We start from the raw sequence: 24599 nt of genomic DNA on the forward strand, positions 1-24599 counted from the left end.
TGGCTGACCTCCTAAACTCTTGTCTTTCCTCTCTCCCCTTCCCACATAGTTTCCACTTTCTTCTAAGAAGCTTCCAGTCCCTTTTATTCGTGGCCTCAGGGAGGATTTTTTGGCAAGCACAAACAGAAGTAGTTGGAGAACAACTTCGCCACTTGCTGGTTTCTCTGGAAGCCTGAAGCCCTTGGCAGGATTGCCCAGATGGAGGGGAGAGGCTGGATGCCTGGGGGTTTCTGGGAGATGGGGTCGTTTCTCTCACCTTGATTCTGGCAGCGCCTGCAGGAGCGGGTGACCTCACAGGGGGAAGGCTGGCATTTCATGCACAGAGGTGGCCCCTGATCCCCATGGATTTCAGATTCGGCCGGAACCTGTGAGGCCCCGGCATGAAACCAAATGGACCAGGTGCTTCAGCATGGGCATTTCTGCTGTCAGTTCAGCAAAAATTCATGAGCTGCACTGATGTGTCTCTTCTCCAGACCCTCCCCCCGAAGGAAATGAGAGGTGGGGGGAAGCCCCCAAATAACAGAGACACAATTATTCATCACCCGGGTAGGTGGTGGTTGGGCATCAGAACAGAGATGACTTTAAGAGAATGAGAAGTGAGGCCATTTTTGGACCTCAGAGTCCAGTGCTAACAAATCCATTCTTTCTACCCCTATGTTTCCTGCCCTGGTAAGATTTCAGAGGGCCCACAAAAATCACGTAAAGGAAAAGCAGAGTCAATTTCTGAGAAGTAACAGAATGGCTTCATGTGCTCTGGGAGGCTCCTCCTCACAGGGCCTCCTGAGGCCAGAGGGGTGGAGAGTCCGGGGGACAAAGAGCAGGAAGGGGACATGAATTTCCCCTTGGCTGAATCCGCCACTGCTGTGTCAGGGGGGACCTGAGGAGACTTCTGGGGAAGTCTGCACACTAGCCACGATCGGGGTGTTGGCTCAGGCTGCGGTGTGTGTGTATGTGGGTGGGGCGGGGGAGGCCAAACCCCAGGTGTGTCTGAGGGATTCGCCACTTGGGGCGCTTCCAATGTTTATGTGACAAGTGAGCCTCACCCGGGACAAGAGCATTTTTGATAGGATCTGAAACTGTGGCCGGACAGAGCCCGTCAGGGCGCATATTCTCAGAGGCTGCGCTGCCCTGAGCTTCATGTGGCCGCAGAGGGCAGGGCGTTCAGGACACTGGGCGCCAACGTTGTCCCCCCGTCTCTCCCTAAGTCCCCAGGAGCATTTGCGACTGGCTACTCCCCCGTTCTTGAAAACCCCTTCTGGCTATTGTACCCTCCCCCTCCTCTCCTACCTATCTGTGCCTTCCATCTCCCCTGGGCCAGAAAAGTGACAAAGTCAAAAATAATGTAGGAGGTATTGTCTCTCTCTCTCTCTTTTTTAAATGTTTATTTGTTTTGAGAGACAGAGAGAGACAGAGCGTGAGCAGGGAAGGGGCAGAGAGAGAGGGAGACACAGAATCTGAAGCAGGCTCCAGGCTCTGAGCTGTCAGCACAGAGCCCAACGTGGGGCTTGAACTCGGGCCTTGAGATCATGACCTGAGCTGAAGTCAGATGCTCAACCGACTGAGCCTCCCAGACACCCCTGTATGAGGAATTCCTACACATGTGCAAGTCAACCCATAGGGCAACACCAACATCCATTCAGCATTCCAGAAAAAAAAATGGGAAGGATTTATCAAAGAAAAAATTTTTCTCATTTTCCTCAAGGGAGACGTAAATCTTTAGTAGAAAGGGTCTAGCAAGCGTCAAGGAGGAAAATCAGCAGAAGACCACACGGCACCCACCTTTGTGAGACTCCAGCACCTATGACAGTATAAGGAAGGTACTAGGCCTTTCTAGAAAGAAGCAGAAATGGCAGGAAGAAATGGAACTGACGTTGTCTCTGTTAGGAGTAGTGCTGGACGCCAGAGACAACGGTGCCACATGCCTCCAGTTCTCACGGGTCTTCCTGGGTTTCAGATGACAGAGGAAAGATGTTTCTGCCTTTATTCAAACACACACTTAATTTTTTTAAAGATAGCTTAAATAAACAGAAATACGGAGGAGACTTTCAGCACTGTTAGTATGCTCAGAGATGATCATAGAAATTTATTATTTAATAGAAATTTGGAAGATTGTATTTTAGCAAAGTCTATCAGATAAACAAATGAAAGGAAAAAAGGGAGGAAAGAAAAAGAAGGAAAGAGAAGGAAGGAAGGAAGGAAGGAAGGAAGGAAGGAAGGAAGGAAGGACGGAAAGAAGGAAGGAAGGGTGGAAGGAAGGAAGGAAGGAAGGAAGGTCACAGCAGCCTCCTGTCTGGTCTCCCTGACTCCATCCCTGCCTCCTCCTCACCCTCCTCACCCCTGCCACAGTTTGTCCTGCACACCTGTAGGCAGAGTGCTCCTGATACATCACGGGCACATATTTTCTTCTGGTAATTTCTTTTTCAGAGTTTGTAGCTTGTTTACTAACAGTGTCGATGTAAAAGCAAGGTCTCCTTAGTGTCCTTGTAAAAGCAAGCTGCTGTATGGTAATTAACGTTTTAGTCCTGCATCTTGTTTGAATTGCCTGAGACAGTTAATGACTGACCATCATTTAATTTAACTTAGAAACACCTAAGGCTTAAGATTACCAAAAGATTTGGAGAAACTTTTTTTTTAAGTAACCTTTCCACAAGTAGGTGCATCATTCTTGCACTATCTGGCAACATACAAAATGGCCATATCCCTTCAAGTCCAGGGGAGGTCATCGAAGTGGACTGAGAAAGGGGAAATTGGGTGGAAGAAAGAACCGACTATAGTTGGCATGGACATCTAAGTGTGAATTCACGCATTGCTGCTTAGTAGCATGATAAAATCTTGTTAGTACATTCACTTCTCTGGTCAGGTTCCTCACCTTTAGAATGGTGAAGCCAATGTCCGTCTTGGAGCTGAGTACCCAATGACATGACATGGGTTGACATCCAAACAAATGGATGTCACACAGCAGGTGGCCATTGTGCATTCGCTTCATTAATTACATATTCTAAGCTTCAGGATCATGTTTGGCACAGAGCAGGCACTCAGAAATGCTCTCTCAGACGTGGAGAAAGTTTTTAAAACTTCACCGAAGAACTTTTCATGCTATTTCTACCTACCTAGTTTACTGGTTCTTAATTTTTATGTTTACGACAACTTCGCGCGACATCAGACACAGTGAGCCATCATTCCCAGCTGTCTTTCTGACTGACAAATTTGTGAGAAGAACATGAGCCTATTTGACCAGGTAGAACAGAAGTGGTGTCTCTGCAGGATACTTCATGCTGGAAAGTCTGAAGACAAGTCTGCCTCTTTTAATGAAACCAAAGTGAAACTTGCTTTTATTTGCCAAAGATGATCCCAGAGCCTATGACCCTGAGAAGTAATGGGGTTAGCTCCTACGACTGTTTTGAGAAGTTCTATGAATACTTAATTTAGGGGTGTGCTTGGTTTTCTTTACAGCAATTACATAGAGATCTTTTACAATGAATTTTGGCCATACCATCCGGAGGTAGAAAACACCACACATACACAACGCGCGTGTATAGACCATACTGACAGAGGAAACAGAGACCTTCCAGACTCCATACACTTAGGATTTCCCAGTAGCCCACATTCCAAATGGAGTTCCCACTTCTGGTTTAATCACCACCCTGAAGTTTGTCTACCATTTACATCTCAGAGGCCCAGGCAAGAAGGCAAGTTACAAGCCCTTGAGGGGAAATAGGGGAGGTGTGGGGATGGGTAAAAATGCACGGGTGAACTTTGGCTTACCTCTAGAGCTGCATTCTAGTGTTGCAAAGATTTGCAAGATGAGGACAGTTACTCCCAATTTCTCAAGGCATTGGGTTGCCACTTAAAAGGCTATCCTAGGTTGAGCCACCTTGTAAGTGTGTTATCTTTTTAAGTAAATACATTCAGGAAGGTTGCAGAGGTTTTTGAGGTTTTTGTGTCCCTCTGGGTACATAGTTCCATTGTAGTTTCAGGGAGGAGGCATCAAAAACATTTTTTTAATTCTTTGACGCTGTGCAATCTGGACAATTTCTGATCACAGAGCTACTCTGTAGTTTATAGGCAGAACTAATAGGAAGTGTTGCGGGTAGTTTTCAACAACCACCATCTGTGTATTTCATTGGTGTTTTGCAAAAACTCTTTCATGGAAGCTATTTTGGAATTTCCAGTGAGGCCTTTTGGGGGCTTTTGCGTGCCAATGAAAATAGGTATCCCATCCTGTGTGTTTACTTTGAATCCCCGTCTTTCAAGTGCTCCTCTTACATTTTCTTATCTAATTTAAAGTTCCTCCTTATGGCCGTTGCCATTATCCTGAAGGCCAGCAGCAGTTCGGCAGGAAGCTGAGCCACAAATTCAGCTCAACCCACATTTCTCTCTGGTTATATCTTTTCCTGAATGGGTGGGGAGCACCGTTTTGGGGACCCTTCCTGGGATGCCTCCCAAAAAGAGTTCTCAGGCCACAGTACATGGCGTCATTTTGGTAGATATTTATAACTTACAGGACTTACAGTTTGGAGACATAAATTAAGCAGGTGTGCCCGGAGAAGAAACATGTGAGTCTTTAGAGTTAAGCATCCACTTAGGGAACCTCTGGGTTTCTTGGAACCCAACTCATCACCTACAAGGCCTGTGCCGCAGGATGGGTCGTGGAGTGTGTTTTACATGCATCTCCCTGCACGGAGGTCCTCTAGACGTCGGGGTGGGGCGGTGCCCTCCTGCCAATCTGACTGGTGCCACAACCAGCTCATCCGAACGCAGGAGTCTTTGGGTTTGGTGTCAAGTGGTCTGAAGCTCTAAGTGCTCACCCAAAGCCCACCAATTTTCGTGGCTCTTTGGCCTCCAAGAGCCCCATTAGTGGGAGCCTTTATCTCCACCAACGGGGACAGACAGGTGCACCTGAATCTATAGGCAGTAACAGAGAACGCACTGGGCCCTGGCTGGGAGACGGCCCGTGTGCACCACCCCCAATTCCCATGGGCCTGGACTGGGAAAGGACCAAACCAGCAGACGGGCCCCATCCACGTGGTCCGGGTACCGCTCCCCGCCACTGACAGTTCCCCTGGGGTCTTGGGACAGGCTTAAGGGCTGGGGGTTTTCCACCGAAAACCTGGCAAACGTGGTCTGAAAGGGTAGGGGCTCAGCTCAGGGCAGATCCTCCTGCCAGCTCAGGCGGGCTCCAGGCACAATGGATCCTGAAAATGTCTGTGAAAACTAATGTGAAAAGTAGCTTCGTGTTATAACCAGGTGTCTATTCCTACATAACTGGAAATACCAAATTCTTAATGCCGTCCCTTGGACACAAGGGAATGGGATCAGTGTCTCAGTCCCATTCCTTCTGTGCAATTATCTGCACAAGTGCTCATGAAGCCCCTGGACGAGGTCCCATGAGCCTCCAATGGAAGCCACAGGTGCTACTTGTGCCCAAGTCGCTGCTGTTCACTTTCAAATCAGGCACTGAGTTACAGAAACTGTATTTCTTATCTGGTTCCACCATTTGTAGCTTCCATTTTCCGCTTAGTTTTGCAGTCAAGAGAAGCAAAATGCACACTTTGCAAATACTGACTCTGAGATCACTGCTGAGACCAAGCCTCCCAAATCAGGGCAGGAGGAGCCGGTCGGTGGCGCCCCCTTGTGATGAGTGGGAACACGCACACGTCAGTGTCTGCAGACCAAAGTCTGGCCCAGCCTGTGAGGGCAGGTCAGAGAGTCCATACTTAATGTTGAAAGTACAGATGGATGGGGAGTACAGATAGGGCCGGACAGGGCTGCCTGTGTGTCAGCTTAGAGCCTGGCTTCAGCAGCAGTGGCCTGAGAAGCTTAAGAAAAATTCGGTCAGAACTGGGCTCTGGGCTCGTCCCGCGGTGACAACGATCAGACCCTGTCCTGTCCGCCCTCACACACATTGTACCTCAGGTTCGCAGACAGCCTTCCAAGTAGGCTTCCGTCTCCTGATCAAACGCCTTTGGGGGAGACCTGAGACGCTGGCAGAGGCGTGTGTTACAGATTAATCACATGAACACAATCATGTAACAGACACAAACAGTATCACTGAAAACACTGACTTTGAAAACACTGTCTTTAGAGGGATTGACGACCCTGCTGAAGAGGAAGAAGAAAAGGCACCTTCAATCGTATCCATTCCTAAAAGCTGAGACCTTTGTTTTGGTAGGGAGATGGCTGAGTGGGTAAATGTGGGAGGTAGGACCAGGGTGAGCCAGAGGGGAAGGGAAGGAAACTGTTCCTCCTCGTCCTAGGAGCCAGCCTCTGGCCAGGTTGTGGTTACAGGGCTCAAGAGCACAGAGTGGGGAGGGAGGAGGCGAGAGGAGTGCCCAGGGAGCTGCACCTTGCTGTGTACAACTCTTCTGTTAAATCCTAGACCCTTAAAACCCCCTGTGTGCACAAATGCCCTCTACTACGTTGAAGGTCAGGGGGTGAAACTCAGAAAAGGGTCTACTTTCCTGGTGGGGGTGGGGAGGGCTCAGGCACGAGGGAAGCTGTGGGAGGTGAGGTGTTGTGAGGTCACAAGACCAGGGAAAGGCAGACCTTGGAACCCACAGTGACCACGAGAGACAGTCACGTGCATCTCCCCCCCACACGTGTGGACGCAGAATTTCCACGTGGCCTGGAGGCCTCCTGGTGAGGAGAGAGCAGGCCAGGGGCAGAGGTGCTCTGATGAGCCCCTGTTTCCCAATGGGCTCAAAGTACAGAGAAAGAATTCCATGGACACTGATCCCAGCCAGCAGCACCTGCTGGGGGACAGAGTCACTGAAACAGGGGTTTCCTTGCACCTACAGAGCCAGGGCCTGGAGAGGAAGGTTTTGAGTAGACCATACCCCTCTAGGGAGAGCTGGCAGGACTGGTGGGTGTCTGCGGGAGAGGGGGAAGGAGGCCCTGCAGGCGCCCTGGAAATCCACGTGAGTTGTGCCTTCGAGTCACAGTGTGCACTCTGCACGCACAGAAAGGAGGAAAGTCTCTGAACCACGATGGGATCCGAGATGCCTGCCCAGGGCCCACAGTGGCTGGACAAGGGCCAGGCTGAATGGTGCCTGCACTTCTAGAGGCTGCCTGCAGGGGGCAGTCCTGCTCACTCTGATCTGACTGGGGGAGGAGGTAAGACCCCCTCCACCTGCCCCACCTGAATCCACAGGTCACTGAGGTCCATGTGTGAGGACGGAGAGGGGCCAGGGAAGACGGTCACCTATGCCATCAGGATGCAGCACAGACACAATCATCTCAGCTCACACTCGAGGAGCCTGAGATGCTGACCCTCAAGGGACATGCAGACACGGACACCTCCTGAGGGCTCCCTAGATGAGACCCCAGGACAGGCCTCTGGACGACAGGTGTGAGTCAGGCAGCCACAAACAGGAGAGTGGTGGCCCAACAGCCATCTTCTGTGTTGTCTCACCTCTCTCTGTTTTTGTTTCTGTTGTGTTTTGAAGAAGCAGAAATCATTTGAAAGATTTTTGTCTCATTGCACTTTACTTATTTACATATTTGCTTGTTTAGACTTGCTAAGCTCAAGAGTTGGCATCGGCATGGGGAGTGGTAAAAACACTCCCCATGACATCACCACCTGGTGGCCGTGACTGGTGAGGAGCACCTCGGGTGGCAGCCACTGTTTCATATGAACTCCCTAAGGACGCACGGGGGTGGGGGTGGGGGGTTTCATGCCCGTGTTACCCTGGAGGCAGAGAGGTTGTGGAATTTGCCCAAGGTCACACAGCTAAAGCATGGCAGCCCCGCGATTAGACCCGGGCACTTTCCCTCCGGAACCCTCCAGAACCCCAGTCCCTAATGGCACCCCCATCCTGCTTCCCTCATGCATCTTTCAGCAGGAGATTGAGAGCCAGGCCTGAGAAGGGGCCGGGAGCTCCATGTGCTTGCTGGGTAATAGGTGAAGGGCAAGGAACTTACAATCCTTTGAGAGCCCCCAACGCGGTGAGAACTGGGCCCTCCCCGGGGAAAGGGATAGCGGGGAGCAAGCCGCCGGTCCACCTGGCTCCTGGTGCCGAGCCAGCAGGGATCTTATTTTCACTGCACACTGGTCACATGATTGTTCATGGTCTGTTTAGTGCAGGAGTCCGGTCAGTACCGGTTTCTGAATGTCTGCGAATGTTTCTGGAAGGGGAGGGAAGGGGCCAGCTGGCTCAGTCCTCTCTGTGACATCACCTTGGTAGGGCAGGTGCAGGTGTTTGCCAACCACCTGGAAGCAGGGCAGTGCAGGGGACCCCGTGTAGGCACCCTCCCGGGGTTAATGGAGGTGACAAGCGATGTCTCTGACAAGCAGTGTGACTCGGGACAGGGAGTTGGTGTTTTGAACGCACAAGACTGCTGGCAAAGCAGACACACAACCCTCTCCCATGCCACCATCTGCTGGGAGGAGTCCTGCTGGGCGCGGACGTGCTGCACCTTGACCAGCCCGCATCCCTGTTCCGACCTGGTGATGTCTTCTCCGTCTCTGCAGCAGGGAAGTGAACCATTAAGCTGCTCTCTGCCTTGTGACCCGTGCTCCTCAGTGTCAGTGACATCACTGTTCTCCGGGTGGAAGAGGGCTGGGGGCAGAGGCTCTGGTTTTGAAGGTGGTCAGGAGCACAGACAGCGGGACCGCCTGGTTCGGACAGCACAGGGTCTCCCCTGACTCGCCGGGAAACAGGGCAACAGCCCCTCCTGAGCCCGTCCAGGTCCTGCATTCATGATGCCCTTTCTTTCCCTCAGCCTGATCTCCTCCTCTCCTCCCTCTGGTGGGACTTAAACCCTGGGCTTCCTTTTCTCCCCCGCTTCTCCCATCTTTCTCTGTCTTTATTTCCTCCTTTCCTTCTTTCCTTAGTTCCTTCCGCCCTCCCTTCCTTCCTTTTTCACTGGGATATTATTAATGCACCATATGCTTCACTCTTTCACTGTGTACAGATCCATGGGTTCCTGTGTGCTCTCTCAGCCGGGCAACCATTGCCACTACCTAACCCAGGACATTTTCATCACCACAGACATCCTGTGTCCATTAGCTGCCACTGCCCTTGACCACCTACACCCAGGCCTTGGCCGCCACTAATCCACTTTCCTTTTCTATGGATCTGCCTCCTCTGGACATTTCAGTACATGACATCAGGCAATGTTGTCACCTTGAATCTGGCTTCTTTCATTTAGCAAGCTCTTTCCAAGGTTCGTTCGTGAGGTCGCGTGTATCAGGACCTCATTTCCTTGCACTGCCGATTAGTATCCACTGTAGGGATATGCACACTCTGCTTAGTCATGCCTCGGTTGACAGCCATCTTGTTTTTTCCTACTCTTTGGCTTTTATGCATTGTGCTGCCATGGATACCTGTGTGCGGGAGTTTGCACAGGCTTGTCAGCTCTCTCAGGTATGTGCCTGGGACCCGAATTGCTCGGTCACGTGGTAATTCATTGTTGAACTTGTGGCTGCACCATTTTATGTTCCCACCAACCATGAACGAGGGTCCCAATTTCTCTGTCTTCTCACCAACATATGTTATTGCCCATCTGTTTATTTTAGTCCCTGTGGCACGTGTAAACTTGCTATCTCGTTGTGTTATTGACTCGAATCCCTGATGACTCACGTTGCTCAGCATCTTTTATTTGGACTTTTATGCATTTATGTGTCTTCTTTGGAGAAGCGCCCGTTCAGAAATGTTTTGCCTGATTTTGAAGTGGTTTTTTTTTATTGTTCAGAAGTAAGTATTCTTTACGTGTTTATTATAGTAAGTAATGAAAATATTTTATAGTATATATATGTATATGTATACGCACTCTGAATACTAGGTTCTTCTCAGGTATATAATTAGCAAACATTTTCTCTCATCGTTGGCTTACACCTTCTTGAGAGTGTCCTTGAAAGCAAAAAGTCTTTAATTTTGATGAAGTCCAATTTACCTATTTTTTTCTTCGTGCTGTTGGTGTCCAGCTGCTGGGTGGGGTTTGTACAGGTGGGGAGGGGGCTCACCCGGAGCCCAGGGATGGTTCTTTCTATCACTACAACAACCCTAACCAAGTGCTATTGAGCCCTCAGCCTTCCGAGTCTGGGTAGATCTTTTGGGCGCAGATTCTTATCCTCGAGGGACATGCTAATACATCTAGACACATAAAGAGAACAAAAGCTTTGGAGACCTGGACAGCACGCCATAGGTGCTGGTTGTGCTCATAGGCAGGACAGGGGTCTGGCAGGGCTGAAGGTGGTCAGGGAGCGTGTCTGCTGAGCCCTGAATTCTCAAAGCACAGGGTGAGTGAGGGTACTAATACTTATTACTAACTACTCACACACACCAACTGCTGGGCACTGTGACAGGTTCTTTATACCCAATCCCCCCACCTCTGAGTCACGGAAGGAAATGATGGCTGGAGAAGATTGAATAGTCCTCTGTCATCTGAAACCTGGGAGACCCCTTGAGAATTGTAAGGCATTATTCCATTGTCTCCAGCATCCAGTGCTTCTACTAACAAGCAAAATGTCAGTTAAACTTTTTTGAAGTTGATCTGCGCTTCTCTCTAGTAAAGAGTAGTATCTTTTCTGTATACTTGTTAAATTTCGAGGCGCCTGGGTGGCTCAGTTGGTTAAGCTTCCGACTTGGGCAGGTCATGCTCTCATGGTTCGTGAGTTCGAACCTCTCACTGGGCTCTGTGCTGACAGCTCAGAGCCTGGAGTCTGCTTCAGCTTCTGTGTCTCCTCTCTCTCTCTCTGCCCCTCCCCCATTCACCCTCTGTCTCCCTCCTTCTCTCAAAACTAAATAAATATTAAAAAAATAAAATAAAATAAAATATGCTTGTTAAATTTCACAATGATGTGTCCAGTGGGGTTTTTCGCCCTTGACATTTGCTAGACACCTGCTATTTGAAGATTTATGTCTCATTTCAGATTATTTGGAAATTTTTTGTTATTTCTTATTTCCTTATTAAATTCTTCCTATTCATCTTTTTTTTTTTTTTCTGGAATGCTGTGGGTTGGTATGCACTCTGGGTTGACCTTGCACATCTCTAAGAATTCCTCATACATTTGTTGTCCTTGTCATTTTTCTCTGCTTTGGGAGATTGAAAGGCACAGATAGGTAGGAGAGGAGAGGGGAAGGTACAATACCCAGAAGGGGTTTTCAAGAAGGAGGGAACAGCCAGTCACAAATGCTCCTGGGGACTTAGGGAGAGACAGGTCGACAATGTTGGCGCCCAGTGTCCTGAACGCCCTGCCCTCTGCGGCCACATGAAGCTCAGGGCAGCGCAGCCTCTGAGAATATGCGCCCTGACGGGCTCTGTCCGGCCACAGTTTCAGATCCTATCAAAAATGCTCTTGTCCCGGATGCGGCTCACTTGTCACATAAACATTGGAAGTGCCCCAAGTGGCGAATCCCTCAGACACACCTGGGGTTTGGCCTCCCCCACCCCCCCCCTCCACATACACACACACCGCAGCCTGAGCCAACACCCCGATCGTGGCTGGTGTGGAGACTTCCCCAGAAGTCTCCTCAGGTCCCCCCTGACACAGCAGTGGCGGATTCAGCCAAGGGGAAATTCATGTCCCCTTCCTGCTCTTTGTCCCCGGGACTCTCCACCCCTCTGGCCTCAGGAGGCCCTGTGAGGAGGAGCCTCCCAGAGCACATGAAGCCATTCTGTTACTTTTCTGTAGCATTGGTGGAATTTTCTCCTTTCCACTTTCTGCTGACTCCTGACCCCTTAAGGACAAGGGAAGGGTTGTCCCCTTCTTGGCTGTTCTACTAACTTCATCAGCAGGGCCCAACTCTTCTGTGATTTCTCTACAGCCTTAGACACCACTGGCCTCGTCTCTTTCTCAGCTTGGATCTCCCAACCTCTGCCACTGAAAACGTGGACCCTGCTCCCATTGCCCCAAGACCACCTACCCTTCATGGACAACTGCAGCCACGAGGCCTACATCTGGGTCCTCTGGTCGGCACAGGTATCTTTGCCACAAGGTACAATACTCTCTGCCCTTCTCAGTCTTTGCAGTCTCCCTCAGGATCAGGAAAAGAACATTTATGTTCGGGCTTCTCCCAGATCAACATGAGTTCCAGGTAGCAGGACTAGGAACACAGAGACCAAGGACCACAAGGACCATCACCCTAACCCTTGCTTTCTAGCCTGTCCGCATCTGGGAGGAACAGGGAACATGAGGGGATAAACAGAAGCTGGGCATCCTGCTGCCTCTACAAGCAGGTGCACACTAGGACCAACATCACTGGCTACTTGGAACATTACTGTTCCTTCCTTAGGAAACACTCAGAGCCATAGGCACTTTCTTGTTGGCCCCTCCTTCTCTGGGCTCCAGTTGCCTCAACATCCCAGAGAGCAGTGGGGGCTTCGGGCAGCAGCGGGCTTGGATGGTATTTCCTTTGATAGACTGTGTGGGAAGAAGACCATCCCCCCAGTAGCCTGCACTACAAGTGAGTCCAGTCTTGGCGCATCTCTGAGTGTAAGGGAGGCAGGACCAGCACCCAGGCTGTGACCAGGAGACCTGTGCCACACCGGCTGCCCCTAGGATCTGAGGCATCGGAGTGATCACACCTCCTTAATTCCTTAGGCATAAAATCTGAGTTGTGCAGGAAGTTCCGAGAAGGTTCCTACCCTGTCCCCATCCTTCCCACACACCAGTCACACAGCCTTGTTTACCAGAAAATATAGGACCAGGGATAGGATGGCACTGTGTGAGGGCCTTAGTTGTCCAACATTCAAGGGAGGTATGATAAGACCTAAGAAACTAGGAGGGGGCTCAGACTCACCTGAATTGAAAATAAATTTACTTACACGTGATTTTTGAGGACTCTCTGAAAGTCTACTAGGGCAAGAAGTATAGGCATAATAAGTATGGACGTGTTGTTAGTATAACCTCGTGTCCAAGAGAAACTTCATTTCTCACTCTCTTAAAGTCATCTCTAATCTGACACCCACCCAACTGCCTGGATGGTAAATAATTCCATCTCTGTTATTTTGGGGCTTCACCCCACCTCTCATTTCCTCCGGGAAGAATGTCTAAAGAGACACATCATTGGAAGTTCATGAATTTTTGCCAGAACTTACAGGGGAAATATTTGCCCATGCTGATGCTCCCGGTCCGTTTTGGTTTCATGCTGGGGCCTCACTGGTTCCTGGCGAATCTGAAATCCATGGGGATGAGGGGCCACCTTCTGAGTTACCACCAGCCATACCCCTGTGAGGTCACCCGCTCCTGCAGGCGCTGCCAGAAACAAGGTGAGAGAAGTGACCCCATTCTCCTAAAGACCCCCAGGCATCCAACCTCTCCCCTCCATCTGGGCAATCCTGCCAAGGGCTTCAGGCTTCCAGAGAAGCCAGCGGAGAAGTGTGTTCTCAAACTACTTCGGTTTGTGTTTCCCCAAAATCCTCCCTGAGGGCAGGCATAAAATGGACTGGAAACTTCTTAGAAGAAAGTGGAAGCTATGTGAGAAGGGAAGAGAGGAAAGACAAAAAGAGTTTCACAGGCCAGCTAAGTATCCTGGCACAAAATAGTTTTTGTCCTAGAGGTGAATGTTCTACAAAAGGAAAACAGGTTATAGGATTCTGCTCGCTGGCAGAACCCCTGGCTTGTCTCTATGCTCCAGTGAGAGGAGAGGGGCCGGGCAGAGCCCCTGGCGGGGCAGAGACCCAGGCCTGGCGGGAGCTCACGGGAGCACTGCTGGCTGGTCTTCGGGAGATGCTGATGTGTGTGTGGGACCCGGATGGAAAGCCTGCTGTCTACCAGCTTCACTTGTAATCTCAGGTTATCCTGACCCTGTGAGCCTGGGGAGAGAACCTACCCTGTGCAGCTGTCCCCACGTCAGCCACCTGCACTTCCTGTCAGCGACATACGTCGGCCATGTAGCTAGCTGGTCTCCTCATTATTTCAGAACTTCTCACCCATTCTGCTAATCATAAATATTTCACATTGCAGAGCCTCTTCCCCCAAATGCACTGTGGGGGAGGAAAAATTTTCCTATGCCCTTCAAGATTCTTATAGGTGGTCTACAAATTAAGTTGACATGAGACAGATTAACAGAGGAAAAAAATCAAATTTACTCACGTACATATGGGGAGTTCACATAGACATGAGATTTCAAGGATAGTTAGGCACAATGACATATTTATGTTATCCTGAACTGAGGAGAAGGGAGTGGGGGTCTGGGACTTCAAAGGGAAAGAAAACAATTCACAGGAAGTTGAGAAAGAGTGAATGTTTTATTAGCAAATTTATTAGCAAATTTATTGCTGGACCATACAGAAACAATGGGAGGTAGAGAGGAATTTTAGCAAACAGACTTTTCTAAAATTCCTCCCTGTCTACTATTCCTAGTTCATATTATAATGTAGTTATCTATGGTGATAGTTTTCTTCTTGGAACAAGTATTCTATCTAAATTCTTTTTAGGCATTTAGAAGGAAAGTCAAAATTTCTTCCTGAGTATTTTGGGCCTTGATTGTTTCAGCTCAAAATAATCTGCATGCTGGAGTGGTACATCTTGGGGCAACTGGCTTTTGGCTTCCATACCATCAAGATAACAAATGCTAGGGGAGTATGGTTTCCACCTTGTGTTTGCAGGCCTGACTCACCCAGCAGGAAACTGTGGCAGTCTTTCCCTGTATTCCCACAGTGAGATTTTTGTTATGGTTTAACTTTTGTAGTTTGTGTTATGACGGTAGTTAATGTTTATTTTCTTTCTCAAAAGAACCACTGCACAGGCAGTAGGCTCTGATGTCCAGAGGTTCAGCTCTCAATCCCTCATAATCCAGGGAGGCAAACATTATGAACTGGGAGAGTCCTCTGGACTGGATCCTTTGTAGACAGAGTCAGGGTGAGACTTCAAAGAAATGAATCTCTCAGGACTGAGCTGACTTTGGCCTCAGAGCTCGAGATCTCCAAAAATCATATAAGCAGTCTAGAAGAACGATTTGAGTAAAATAGTTCTTCTCTGTCAATTTGCTTATAGAGACAAGAAGGGACCCAGAATGGGGCCCCTAAAAAAGCCTCAAAAAAAACCCCCACATTTTCTAAGGGCCAATTTTAAGAACAGACTGATTAAATGGGGAGTCGTGGTAGCTGTGAGTAGACACACAAACTGGCTTACCTGTGGCAGAGCACAGAGGAAAGAAGTAGCCTCCATAAAAGCCGAGTAAAACACAAAAGCAGGGCACCTGGATGGCTCAGTTGGGCATCCAACTCTAGATTTCAGCTCAGGTCATGATCTCACAGTCAGAGATCGAGTTCTGCACTGGGCAGGGAGCCTGCTTAAGATTCTCTCTCCCTCTCCCTCTGCCCCTTCCCAGCCCATGATCTCACTCTCTCTCAGAAAGAAAGAAAGAAAGAAAGAAAGAAAGAAAGAAAGAAAGAAAAGAAAAGGCATAAGAATTGACTAGCTAAGCTTTTAACAAGCATTAAAAACCAAGTGAGGACTCAAGTGTCAGTAGGAAAGAAATGAGGGCCTCAGACCTAATAGTATTTTGTACTTGCTTACAACCTGTATTCCAGAGATCTCTACCCAGAGCTAATGAGAAAGATCAGAAGCAAGGCGGACCCACCCTCCACCCCAAGGCCTTGCAGACTTGCAAGACCTGATCGGCAGCTGCTGAAAAAAGACACACAGCCCCCCTTACTTTCTTTGACCTTTTTTCCTCTAAAGCAAATGCTTTACATTTCTGGGAGAAGGGCAGAAAATCCTGACCATAGGACACAAAGTCCTATTGTGGCTGGGATAAGGATAAGTAAAACAACAATTTTTTACAAATCTGTACTTCTGAGGTGTCCGGGTGGCTTGGTCGATGGAGCATCCGACTTCCGCTCAGGTCACGATCTCGAGTTTCATGAGTTGGAGCCCCGCGTCGCGTCGGGCTCTGTGCTGGCAGCTCAGAGCCTGGAGCCTGTTTCAGCTTCTGTGTCTCCCTCGCTCTCTGCCCCTCCCCTACTCACACTCTGTCTCTCTCTCTTTCTCTCAAAAATAAACATTAAACATTTTTTTTTTCTTAAATCTTTGCTGCTTTGAGAAGGCCAAAAACTATCTCCTAAGACTAGCCCTAGAACGAGGCAGAAATCCACAGAAAGGAGGGGCAGGCATACTGAAAGTGGCCCAGGCATTCTCAGACAGGCTCAGATTGCAGTTGAACCAGGAAAACAGAGACTCATAACCACAAATTCAGCACCAAATGATAAGCAGCAGCATTATCATGCTGACAGAGGACTGAAGGGGAGCAGAATATGGCTCCCTAAAATAAGTGTCTTTGGAATAAGGGTTGTTTTAAGCTGGTCATTTTTAAGACACAGCAGACATAGGAAAAGCTCTGAAAATTGAGTACATACATTCATAAGGGAAATTTCCATTTGTAAGGGGGTCTCCCTCTGTGTACCAGGAAGAAGATGACTAAAATCTCTAGAAAGTCTTACAGTGGACAAGGCAACGACTTAAATCTGTACAACAACCTTACCCTTGTTGATTATGCTTTTTCTGGTAACTGCCGCCCTCTCCCTGCAATGTCTTCTTTTGTCTTTCGCTGGGGATGGTATTTAAGGTGGTGGTTTGAGCCTGTTTGGAGAAGAGTCACTCAGTTTGCCTGGGAATCTCCCATGTATACAAGAGGCAAGCATGCTATTAAATTCTGTTTTTCTTTAATCTTGTCTTACAGGGCAGTCTTAGCCAAGAATCCAGATAGGTAGAGGGAAAATTGGTTTTCCTCCGCCACATTAGAGTATAAGCTTGGAGAGAGACCTGGTTGTGCAGGAATACAGGGATGTCTAGTAGCTGGGAAGAGGGCATGGACAGAAAGAGAAACCCTCCCTGACACAAGAAAACAACATTCCATCACTGGAGGAGTGTGAAGCCTCCTGCACATGGAAAGTAACAATAGCAACAATAGCAACAATAAAATGTAACCTGTCACAATGTCCGACTAGATTGCCTCAGCCCCTCACAATGACAGTCTCACTCAAAAAGAAGCACCAGGGCGCCTGGGTGGCTCAGTTGGTTAAGCCTCTGACTTGATTTTGGCTCAGGTCATGATCTCATGATTCGTGAGACCGAGCCCCGTGTTAGGCTCTGCACTGAGCCTACTTGGGATTGTCTCTCTCTCTCTCTGTTCCTCCCCCACTCATACTCTCTCTCTGTCTCTCTCTCTCTCAAAATAAATAAAGTTAAAAAATTATAAAAATAAGCATGTCCATTTTACCTCATGCTCTACGATTCTACCCCCAGTGCCAAACATTTGATTTAAAAATTACAAACACAGGGGTGCCTGGGTGGGTCAGTCAGTTAAGCGTCCGACTTCGGCTCAGGTCAGGATCTCGCAGTTTGTGGGTTCAAAACCAGCATCAGGCTCTGTGCTGACAGCTTAGAGCCTGGAGCCTGCTTTGGATTCTGTGTCTCCCTCTCTCTCTCTGCCCCTCCCCTGCTCACACTCTGTCTCTGTCTCTGTCTCTCTCAAAAATAAATACATTAAAAAAATAAATAAAATAAAAATTACAAACACAAAAAAGCAAACAAAAAAAAAACAAAACCCAACCCATTGTTAAGAGATAAAGTAACTATCATAACTGAACTGTGCAATGGCCTGTTGTTGGAACTATTAATCAGGGACATTAACTATAATATGTTAAAAAGATTGAACAGAAAAGTTAGGATGCATGAACAGATGAAGGATTTGAAAGAAGAAACGGAATCTCTAGGAAAGAGTCAAACGGAGATGCTAGAAATAAAATAACACAATATCAGAGGTAAAGAATTTCTGTCATGGGCTCATCGGTAGACTCAATACAGTGGAGGAAAAAATCAGTGAACTTGAAGATTGGGCAATAGAAATTAGACTGAAACATGAGGAGATATAATAAAGTAATAAATAATAACAATAATAAACCAGCACACAGCATCCAAGAGCTGCAGGATAATACCAAACATTCTAACATACTCAATTAGTTCCCCAGACAGAGAAGAAACAGAAAATGAGGTGGAATATATACTTAAAAACATAATAGGCACCATTTCCGAAAAATAATGAAAAGCAGCAAAACACAGACCCAAAGAAGCTGAAAGAATCTGTAACAGATGAGCACTGAAAACAACATCACCACAAACATCAAACTGCTTAAAACCAAAGATAGAGAGCAAATCTTGAACACAGCAGGAAAAAAAGGCACTTTATTTTAAGCAAATGTGATAACTTAAGGAGTTATACCATAAGCCCTAAAACAAGGTATGTCTCTGCATGGTAGGGTGGGGTTGTCTATTCTGATCACTATTTTATATTTTTCCTAAATTGAATATTTACTCATTTAATTTAAACATAAAAACAAAAATCTAAGCAACACCACGATGCAAGATTTACTCAGAAAAAGCTACACAGTGGAAAGGGGGGAAGACTGAGGGAGACAGAGAAAAAGAGTGTGTGTGTGTGTGTGTGTGTGTGTGTGTGTGTGTGTGTGTGAGACAGAGGGGCTGGTGAAGGAGTCCCTTCCAGCCTTAAGTCCTGTGAGTAAGAACGAGGCAAGATACTGGAGCTATTGTGACCCTGGTCACCTGGCAGAAAAGGAGCCACTAAAATGAAGGCACATTGATTGAGGACAGAGATCAGGTCTGTTTTATTCACTGCTCTCTAATCAGCATCGAACTCCCGGGCTTAGCCGTCAGAAAATATTTGTCAGAGGAAGGAAAAGGGGGAGGAGGGAGAGCTTGTTATATGCCAGCCAATGACAAGGGAAGCGAGGAGGGATGTGGGTACAGAGAGAGAAAGGGGGGGGGAGACAGGAATTTGAGAAAAAGAGCAGCAGGGGCGATGGGAAACAGGAAGCATCGGTCTGGTGGGTGAAGCTGTGGAAACGTCACCACCCGTAGCTTAGTAGGAGCAGGCTTCGGGGCTTGAACGGTGCTGGGGAAGGATGGCCCCGTCCTTTGAGGCTGCAGGAGTACAGAAAAGGGCTAAATGGGAGAAAAGGGCTAAAGGGCCAAGTCTCTAAAATCTGTTACAGAAAGGGGTGTCATTGCAGCATACAAAATCCACTTGAACACTTTGTCTGAAGAAAGACATGGAGAGGCACAGGTCCCCACAGCCCTGGTATCCATACAGGAGCCTGTCATCTGGAGAGGAAGACAAGAGAAGAGGACCTCGGATTTGTGACTTCCAAGTTCAAAAGTGTTTGCCACTTAAGAGGTAAAGCAATAAACATTTGTTGAAAGAATGGGGGATTCAGAGAATAAGGAGAAACAGCACATAGTCCTAAGGAGTCGGGCTGCCAGGTAATAAGGGACATTGGCCACCCTGCAAAGACAGAGGTGAGCCCCTCGTGGGCCATCTTGCTCCAACCCCTTACCTTGCCTGAACTAAGGCCACCAGTTCCCAAAAGCACTACCACACACAAGCTCCCCTGGAATTTTCTTAGCCAGTCCCTCCCACCCCTGAGTAGCATGGGGACGGCCCAACGACCCAGGGACCCCTCAACAAGCACTTTTTCTCCTAACAGGTCTGCTGGTCCTGTCAAGGGCTAGTGGCAGTCCAGCACCAGGTCCAGGAAATCCCCTTCCAACTTTTTAAGAAAAACTTCCTTCCCAAACTCTCTGCTTTTGCCCTCAGGGCTCCTGAGAGCCAGCTCCCACAGGATCAGGCAAGGGTCACCCAGGTGACTTCTCAGGACCCACCTACCTTCGTAGACCTTCCTCAGGAAGCACCGCTGGCTGCCTTGAGTCTCGCAGACACTTTCCCCAGTCTCGCAAACCCCACTGGCGTTGACTCGTGGGCACTGGAGACATGGTAGAGCTGGAAAGTCAAAACCCGCATGATGAGCCTCGGCCACCACTGCCTCCTGGCAGATCAGCAGGGAGCACACCTTCTGGGCCACACGCAGCCTGGACGGGGCTGGTTCCCAGGCCTGAAGAGGTGGCTGAGAGCAGGGGACTTCTGGGTGCTTGGCACACCCCTGGGAGGAGGCAAGCGGGCCAGTACGACAGGATGCCCCTCTACTCCCAGGGACGGACTGTGCTGAAGGTCAAGTCCTACACCACAGCTCTGCCAACCCCCCTCATATGGCCCGTCACCGATCTTCCCAATCCTTCTGGACGGCCCCCACTGCCTTCGCCACCCACAAAGAACCTTCTTTGCTCCCTTTTACGCAAATGTAGGGCTCTCGGCAAGAAAGCTTGAGGAACTGGGGAGTATCGGATGAGAACTGAGGTGGGAAGGAGATGAAGTAAAAGTGGGAAGAGGGGAGAAAGGAGAAAGGAAAAAGCAGTGACAAAAGTGGAGGAAGCATCGGAGAGGGGAGGCAGAGACGGAGGAAAAACAGTGGGGCGAGGAGGTAAGGACCACGATCGCCTCTGAGGTTAAGGTTAGGCCCTGGTGCCTTGCTCCTCACCTCCCCCTGACCCACCAACGCACAGAGCACCCAGCCCCAGTGCCCAAGGTCCTTCCAGAGGCCCTGCACTGGCTCACCTTGCAGGAAGCCCAGCAACAAGGAGAGGCCCAGCAGCAGGAGGCGCGCACCCATCTCAGACCAGGCCACAGAAGGAGGGACAGAGCCACTGGCGTCAGCCCCTGAGTATCTGGCTTTATGCCCCCCGGCGGGGAGCGGCCACCAATGGGAGCTGAGGGCTGGGCTTCCACAGACCCTGGAGTGAACAGAGAGCCTGGTGGGAGCCCCAGCCTCCCCGCCCGCCTCCGGGTCTCCGCTCACCTCCAACTGGCCCCGCTGGGGAGCCACGTCCTTTCACGGCTTCTTTTGGTCACATGCCCCCCCCCCCCCAGCTTTTAATGGGAGAATCGTGTCCGCCTTGCTCAGCCCAAGAATTCTTGAGATTCAGGTGAGCTGAGGAACCTGGAGGGGTGGGGCACGTGACGCCAGGATTTTCTGGACTCGAGACCACTTCCCTGAATGCGGTGTGAGCACAGACTCGGGAATCTCCTGATTTCACGGAGATGGATACGTGCCTGCACTGGTGCTAAATAAATCACTAAACCTGAAAAAGCAGATTTGGGGTAATCTTCCAGGCAGGCTGCATGCCAGACTAGAGATTTTTGCTCGTTTATACACTGCTGAATGTAATTTTAATGTTATTTATTTATTTATTTATTTATTTATTTATTTATTTATTTTTGAGACAGTGACAGAGCGTGAGCAAGGGAGGGGCAGAGAGAGAGGGAGACACAGAAGCTGTCAGCACAGACTCGAAGGGCTCGAACTCACAAACCGCGAGATCATGACCTCATGACCTGAGCTGAAGACTCAGACTTAACCGGCTGAGTGTAATTTTAAAACACCGATGTGGAGGGGCGCCTGGGTTACTCTAGTGGATCAAGCTTCCAACTCGTGGGCTTGGTCGTGATCTCCCAATCCGGGAGTTCAAGCCCCAGCGGGGACTGAGAGTGAGGTGCCTGCTTGGGATTCTCTCTGCCCCTCCCCTGCTCATGCTTTCTCTCTCTCAAAATAAACAAACTTAAAAAATAAGAAGAAAAACACTGATCTGGAAAAAAAAAAAGTTTTGCTTTCTTAATACAAACTACATAAAGCTTGACAAAGTCATCACAGCTCATGGTGGTATCAGAAAGCAGTCAACCCCCTTCTGAACACTGTCAAGGAATGTCCCTACTGGCTTGTACTCCCTCTATCACAAAAGTAAATAAACATTTAAAAAGAAGGTGGCCACAGGGTGCCTGGGTGGCTCAGTTGGTTAACAGTTAATGGTCCAACTTTGGTTCAGCTCATGATCTCACCACGGCTCATGGGTTCGAGCCTAGTGTCAGGTTCTGTGCTGACAGCCCAGAGCCTGGAGCCTGCTTCGGATTCTGTGTCTCCCTCTCTCTGCCCCTCACCTTCTCTCTCTCTCTCTCAAAAATAAACATTAAAAAAATTTAAAAAAAATAAAAAATTAGGTGGCCTGGTTCCCAAGGAATCAGAAGAATAGCTGTGGATGCATACAGTGAAGGCGGAGTCCTGGGCATCAGGGTCCTAGCCTCAGGAAACATTCCAGGGCAAGACCTAAGTTTGTCACATAGGTGGCAGAATTCCCAGGCTGGGAAGAGCAGGCCCTTGTACAATGGCTACTAATAACCTTTATCAATAACCAGTGGGGACAAAAGACTACATCCATTGGATGCAACCATTAGCACAAACTATCATTCCTTATCTGGCTTCAACCACAGAATTCCTGGCTTTTAGTTTTAAAAATACTTATCAGTTGTCCTGTTAGATATGAGTTCCTATGCTGAAGGAATTTGCAAGGTTTCAATGTCTTGAAAAGTTCTGAAAAGTTTCAATGTCCTGAAAAGTTGGCCACCTTCCCCAGGTTACAGTACATGGATTCAGCCTCCTGGTGTGCTGGGGTGCTCGTGGGGTGAGGCTAGTGAAAAAGGTCCCGATTTGTAGCATTTATAGATTTCCATGGTGCAAATGGAAATTACCACCTGCCATCCTGACATCGCTGAATCGGATGTTGAGAAGACACGTGCCCACCATTATATAGTATTTCCAGCAAACAAGGGTACTAAATAACATTATAAGCACAGATAATAGTAAAATGTAAAATAATAAAGAATTGATGAGGTTTTTAGTATTTTTTACCTCTGTTTCTAATATGATTTGTCAGTTTATATGTTAACTTTAATAATATCTGTGTTTAGGGTGCTTGGGTGGGTCAGTCAGTTGAGCGTCTGACTCCCGATTTCAGTTCAGGTCATGATCTCATGGATTATGAGAGCGAGCCCTGCATCAGGCTCTACACTGACAGTGCGGAGCCTGCTTGGGATTCTCCCTCTCTTCCTCCCTTACTGCCCCTACCCTGCTTGTGCTCACTCGTGTGTGCTCTTCCCTCTAAATAAGTAAATAAACATTGAAAAAAATAATAATAGCTGTGTTCGACAAGTAGCTTGTAAAATTCCTGAACTTTCACCATCAGCTCTCATCCGCCAGTTCAAGCCAGCTCCCAGCACACCACGGGTTAAGTCACTATCATGCAAAGAAGCTGGTAAAGTGAAAGGTAGAAATTGCTGTATCCCTTTACTCACACAATTCCCAGTGATAATATCACACAGCCCATCCCTGACTTGAGTTGATATATCACAGAAGGAACAAATCTATACAGACAGCCAAACAGAGGATGTCCCCACCTTTGAACAGGCCTCTCCTTCTCAGGTTCGTGCCGTATTCAAGAATGCGTGGTCTCAAAAGGACTGAGTCTAACCATCTGTTTGTGTGCTGTGCGACTGGCAGGGCTGTAAGGCTGTGGAAACCGAACCTGGAGAAGCCTGATCTTGGACATCTTTGTTTGGAGTTTCTGCAGCAGGTTAGGAAGAACTTCATTGCTCAGGATTTTAGTTTTAGAAGTCAGTTATGGCGACAGAACAAAGGAAAATTCTGATGAGGACAACAGACCAAGAAGAAGCTGTTTCAGTGGTGCAGGGGAGGGATGAGCCTGAACTTGGGTTGTGTCAGTGGGAGTAGAGAAGGGCTGATAAACTGAAGAAGTAGTTAGAGGTAAAATTGATGTATTGTGTGAGGAGTGGGAGAAGGAGGAGCCCGTTACTGAACCAAAGGTCCCAGGAACGGAATTGGGGTACAAATGATGAATTCAGTATTACGAATGTTGAGTTTGAGATGTTGTGGGAATACTTGGATAGAAACGTCCAGCTGGTAGTTGGAAATCTGGATCTGAACTAAGGAGGGAAGGCTCTGTGGGCCAGCTTGCAGATATGAGGAGCCCTCAATTTGTAGGTGGTGGCGGACATGATAAGGCTTCTTAGGGAGTGTGTAAAGAGTAAGAATTCTCATCAGGAAGACGGGATGGAGAAGTACAATTTCAGGAAAAGTGGGGAGGAGCACTAGGAAAAGGCAGAGAGCATTGCATATTCAGAGAAGAGCTAGAAGTTGGCTATGGGTAGGGCTTGGGATGGACGTAGGATGAAGAGGGAGGAACAGCTTGTCTAGAAAGACAATTCATCCATTCCTTCATTCAGGAAGCATTTATTAAGTATGTATTCTGTGGCAAACCTGCTGCTAGGTAGTGGGGATACTACAGTGATCAAGACAGACAAGGACCCTGCCTTCAAGGAGTTTAGAGTCAAATGGAGGAGACATATATTAAACACATAATTATGAGTGACAAATACATCTATTCTGGGTCCAGCATCCAGTAGTACATGTAACAAAGTGCTACAAGGGAGGAAGGTAGGGAAGAAGTAGGAGGTGAGGGCCAGGGGATCTCTGCCACCCAATCCCCAATATACCAGGTGGAGGCCTCATTGCATCCATCTTCTACCCCCTTGACAGAAATTACAGCTCAAGGCACAGCTCTCAACGATCCCTTGTCAATCTCTATTTGTGCCCATATCATGTATTTGCCAAAACCAACATGTTACCACTGCCTGGTGAAGAGCAGGAGCTGTAGAAGCTTTGCCATGTCAAGATCCAACCAGTGTCAAAACTGTGGCAGGAAAAGAAGAAATATTTCAATCTCAATCTGTGTGTGTGTGTGTGTGTGTGTGTGTGTGTGTGTGTGTGTGTATTTCCCCCTCCAGTCTTCCAAAGGCTAAATTTAGTCTGCAGCCAAACCCAGCTAGCATTCAGGTGATCGAATCAATAGAGGTCAGCCTACAGGGCCAAAAAAGGCTGATCTAAAGAGC

At 48.4% G+C, this 24599-nt stretch overlaps 1 protein-coding gene and 1 long non-coding RNA gene across 2 annotated transcripts; one reads left to right on the forward strand and one right to left on the reverse strand.

The window, feature by feature from the left end:
• The first annotated feature begins 8383 nt into the window (after positions 1 to 8383).
• LOC147576880 (uncharacterized) lies at positions 8384 to 15944 on the forward strand. Its single transcript, XR_015241235.1, has 3 exons — positions 8384 to 8687; positions 11769 to 11939; positions 15481 to 15944. It is a non-coding gene; the product is annotated as an uncharacterized LOC147576880 (long non-coding RNA).
• Positions 15945 to 18291: 2347 nt separating this feature from the next.
• LOC112866100 (protein PIP-1-like) lies at positions 18292 to 20472 on the reverse strand. The gene is made up of 3 exons (XM_025929137.2): positions 20418 to 20472; positions 19632 to 19745; positions 18292 to 19069 (listed from the first exon to the last, which is right to left on the reverse strand). The coding sequence occupies exons 1-3, from the start codon at positions 20470 to 20472 to the stop codon at positions 18945 to 18947; spliced, it is 294 nt and encodes a 97-aa protein (XP_025784922.1). The 3' UTR covers positions 18292 to 18944.
• Between the last annotated feature and the right edge of the window lie 4127 nt (positions 20473 to 24599).

The sequence above is a fragment of the Puma concolor genome, chromosome D1 (genome assembly GCF_028749965.1).
Source record: "Puma concolor isolate L17-30 chromosome D1, mPumCon1.1.hap2, whole genome shotgun sequence".
Taxonomy (NCBI): domain Eukaryota; kingdom Metazoa; phylum Chordata; class Mammalia; order Carnivora; family Felidae; genus Puma; species Puma concolor.

What these genes read in the sequence shown, in the direction of transcription:
- LOC112866100 (XM_025929137.2), bottom strand. Translation starts at nt 20,472, where the DNA reads ATGGGTGCGCGCCTCCTGCTGCTGGGCCTCTCCTTGTTGCTGGGCTTC. An exon ending in GTTGCTGGGCTTCCTGCAAG is followed by an intron (nt 19,746 to 20,417) that starts GTGAGCCAGTGC and finishes TTGACTTTCCAG; the next exon opens with CTCTACCATGTCTCCAGTGC. An exon ending in CCTGAGGAAGGTCTACGAAG is followed by an intron (nt 19,070 to 19,631) that starts GTAGGTGGGTCC and finishes CTTCCTCTCCAG; the next exon opens with ATGACAGGCTCCTGTATGGA.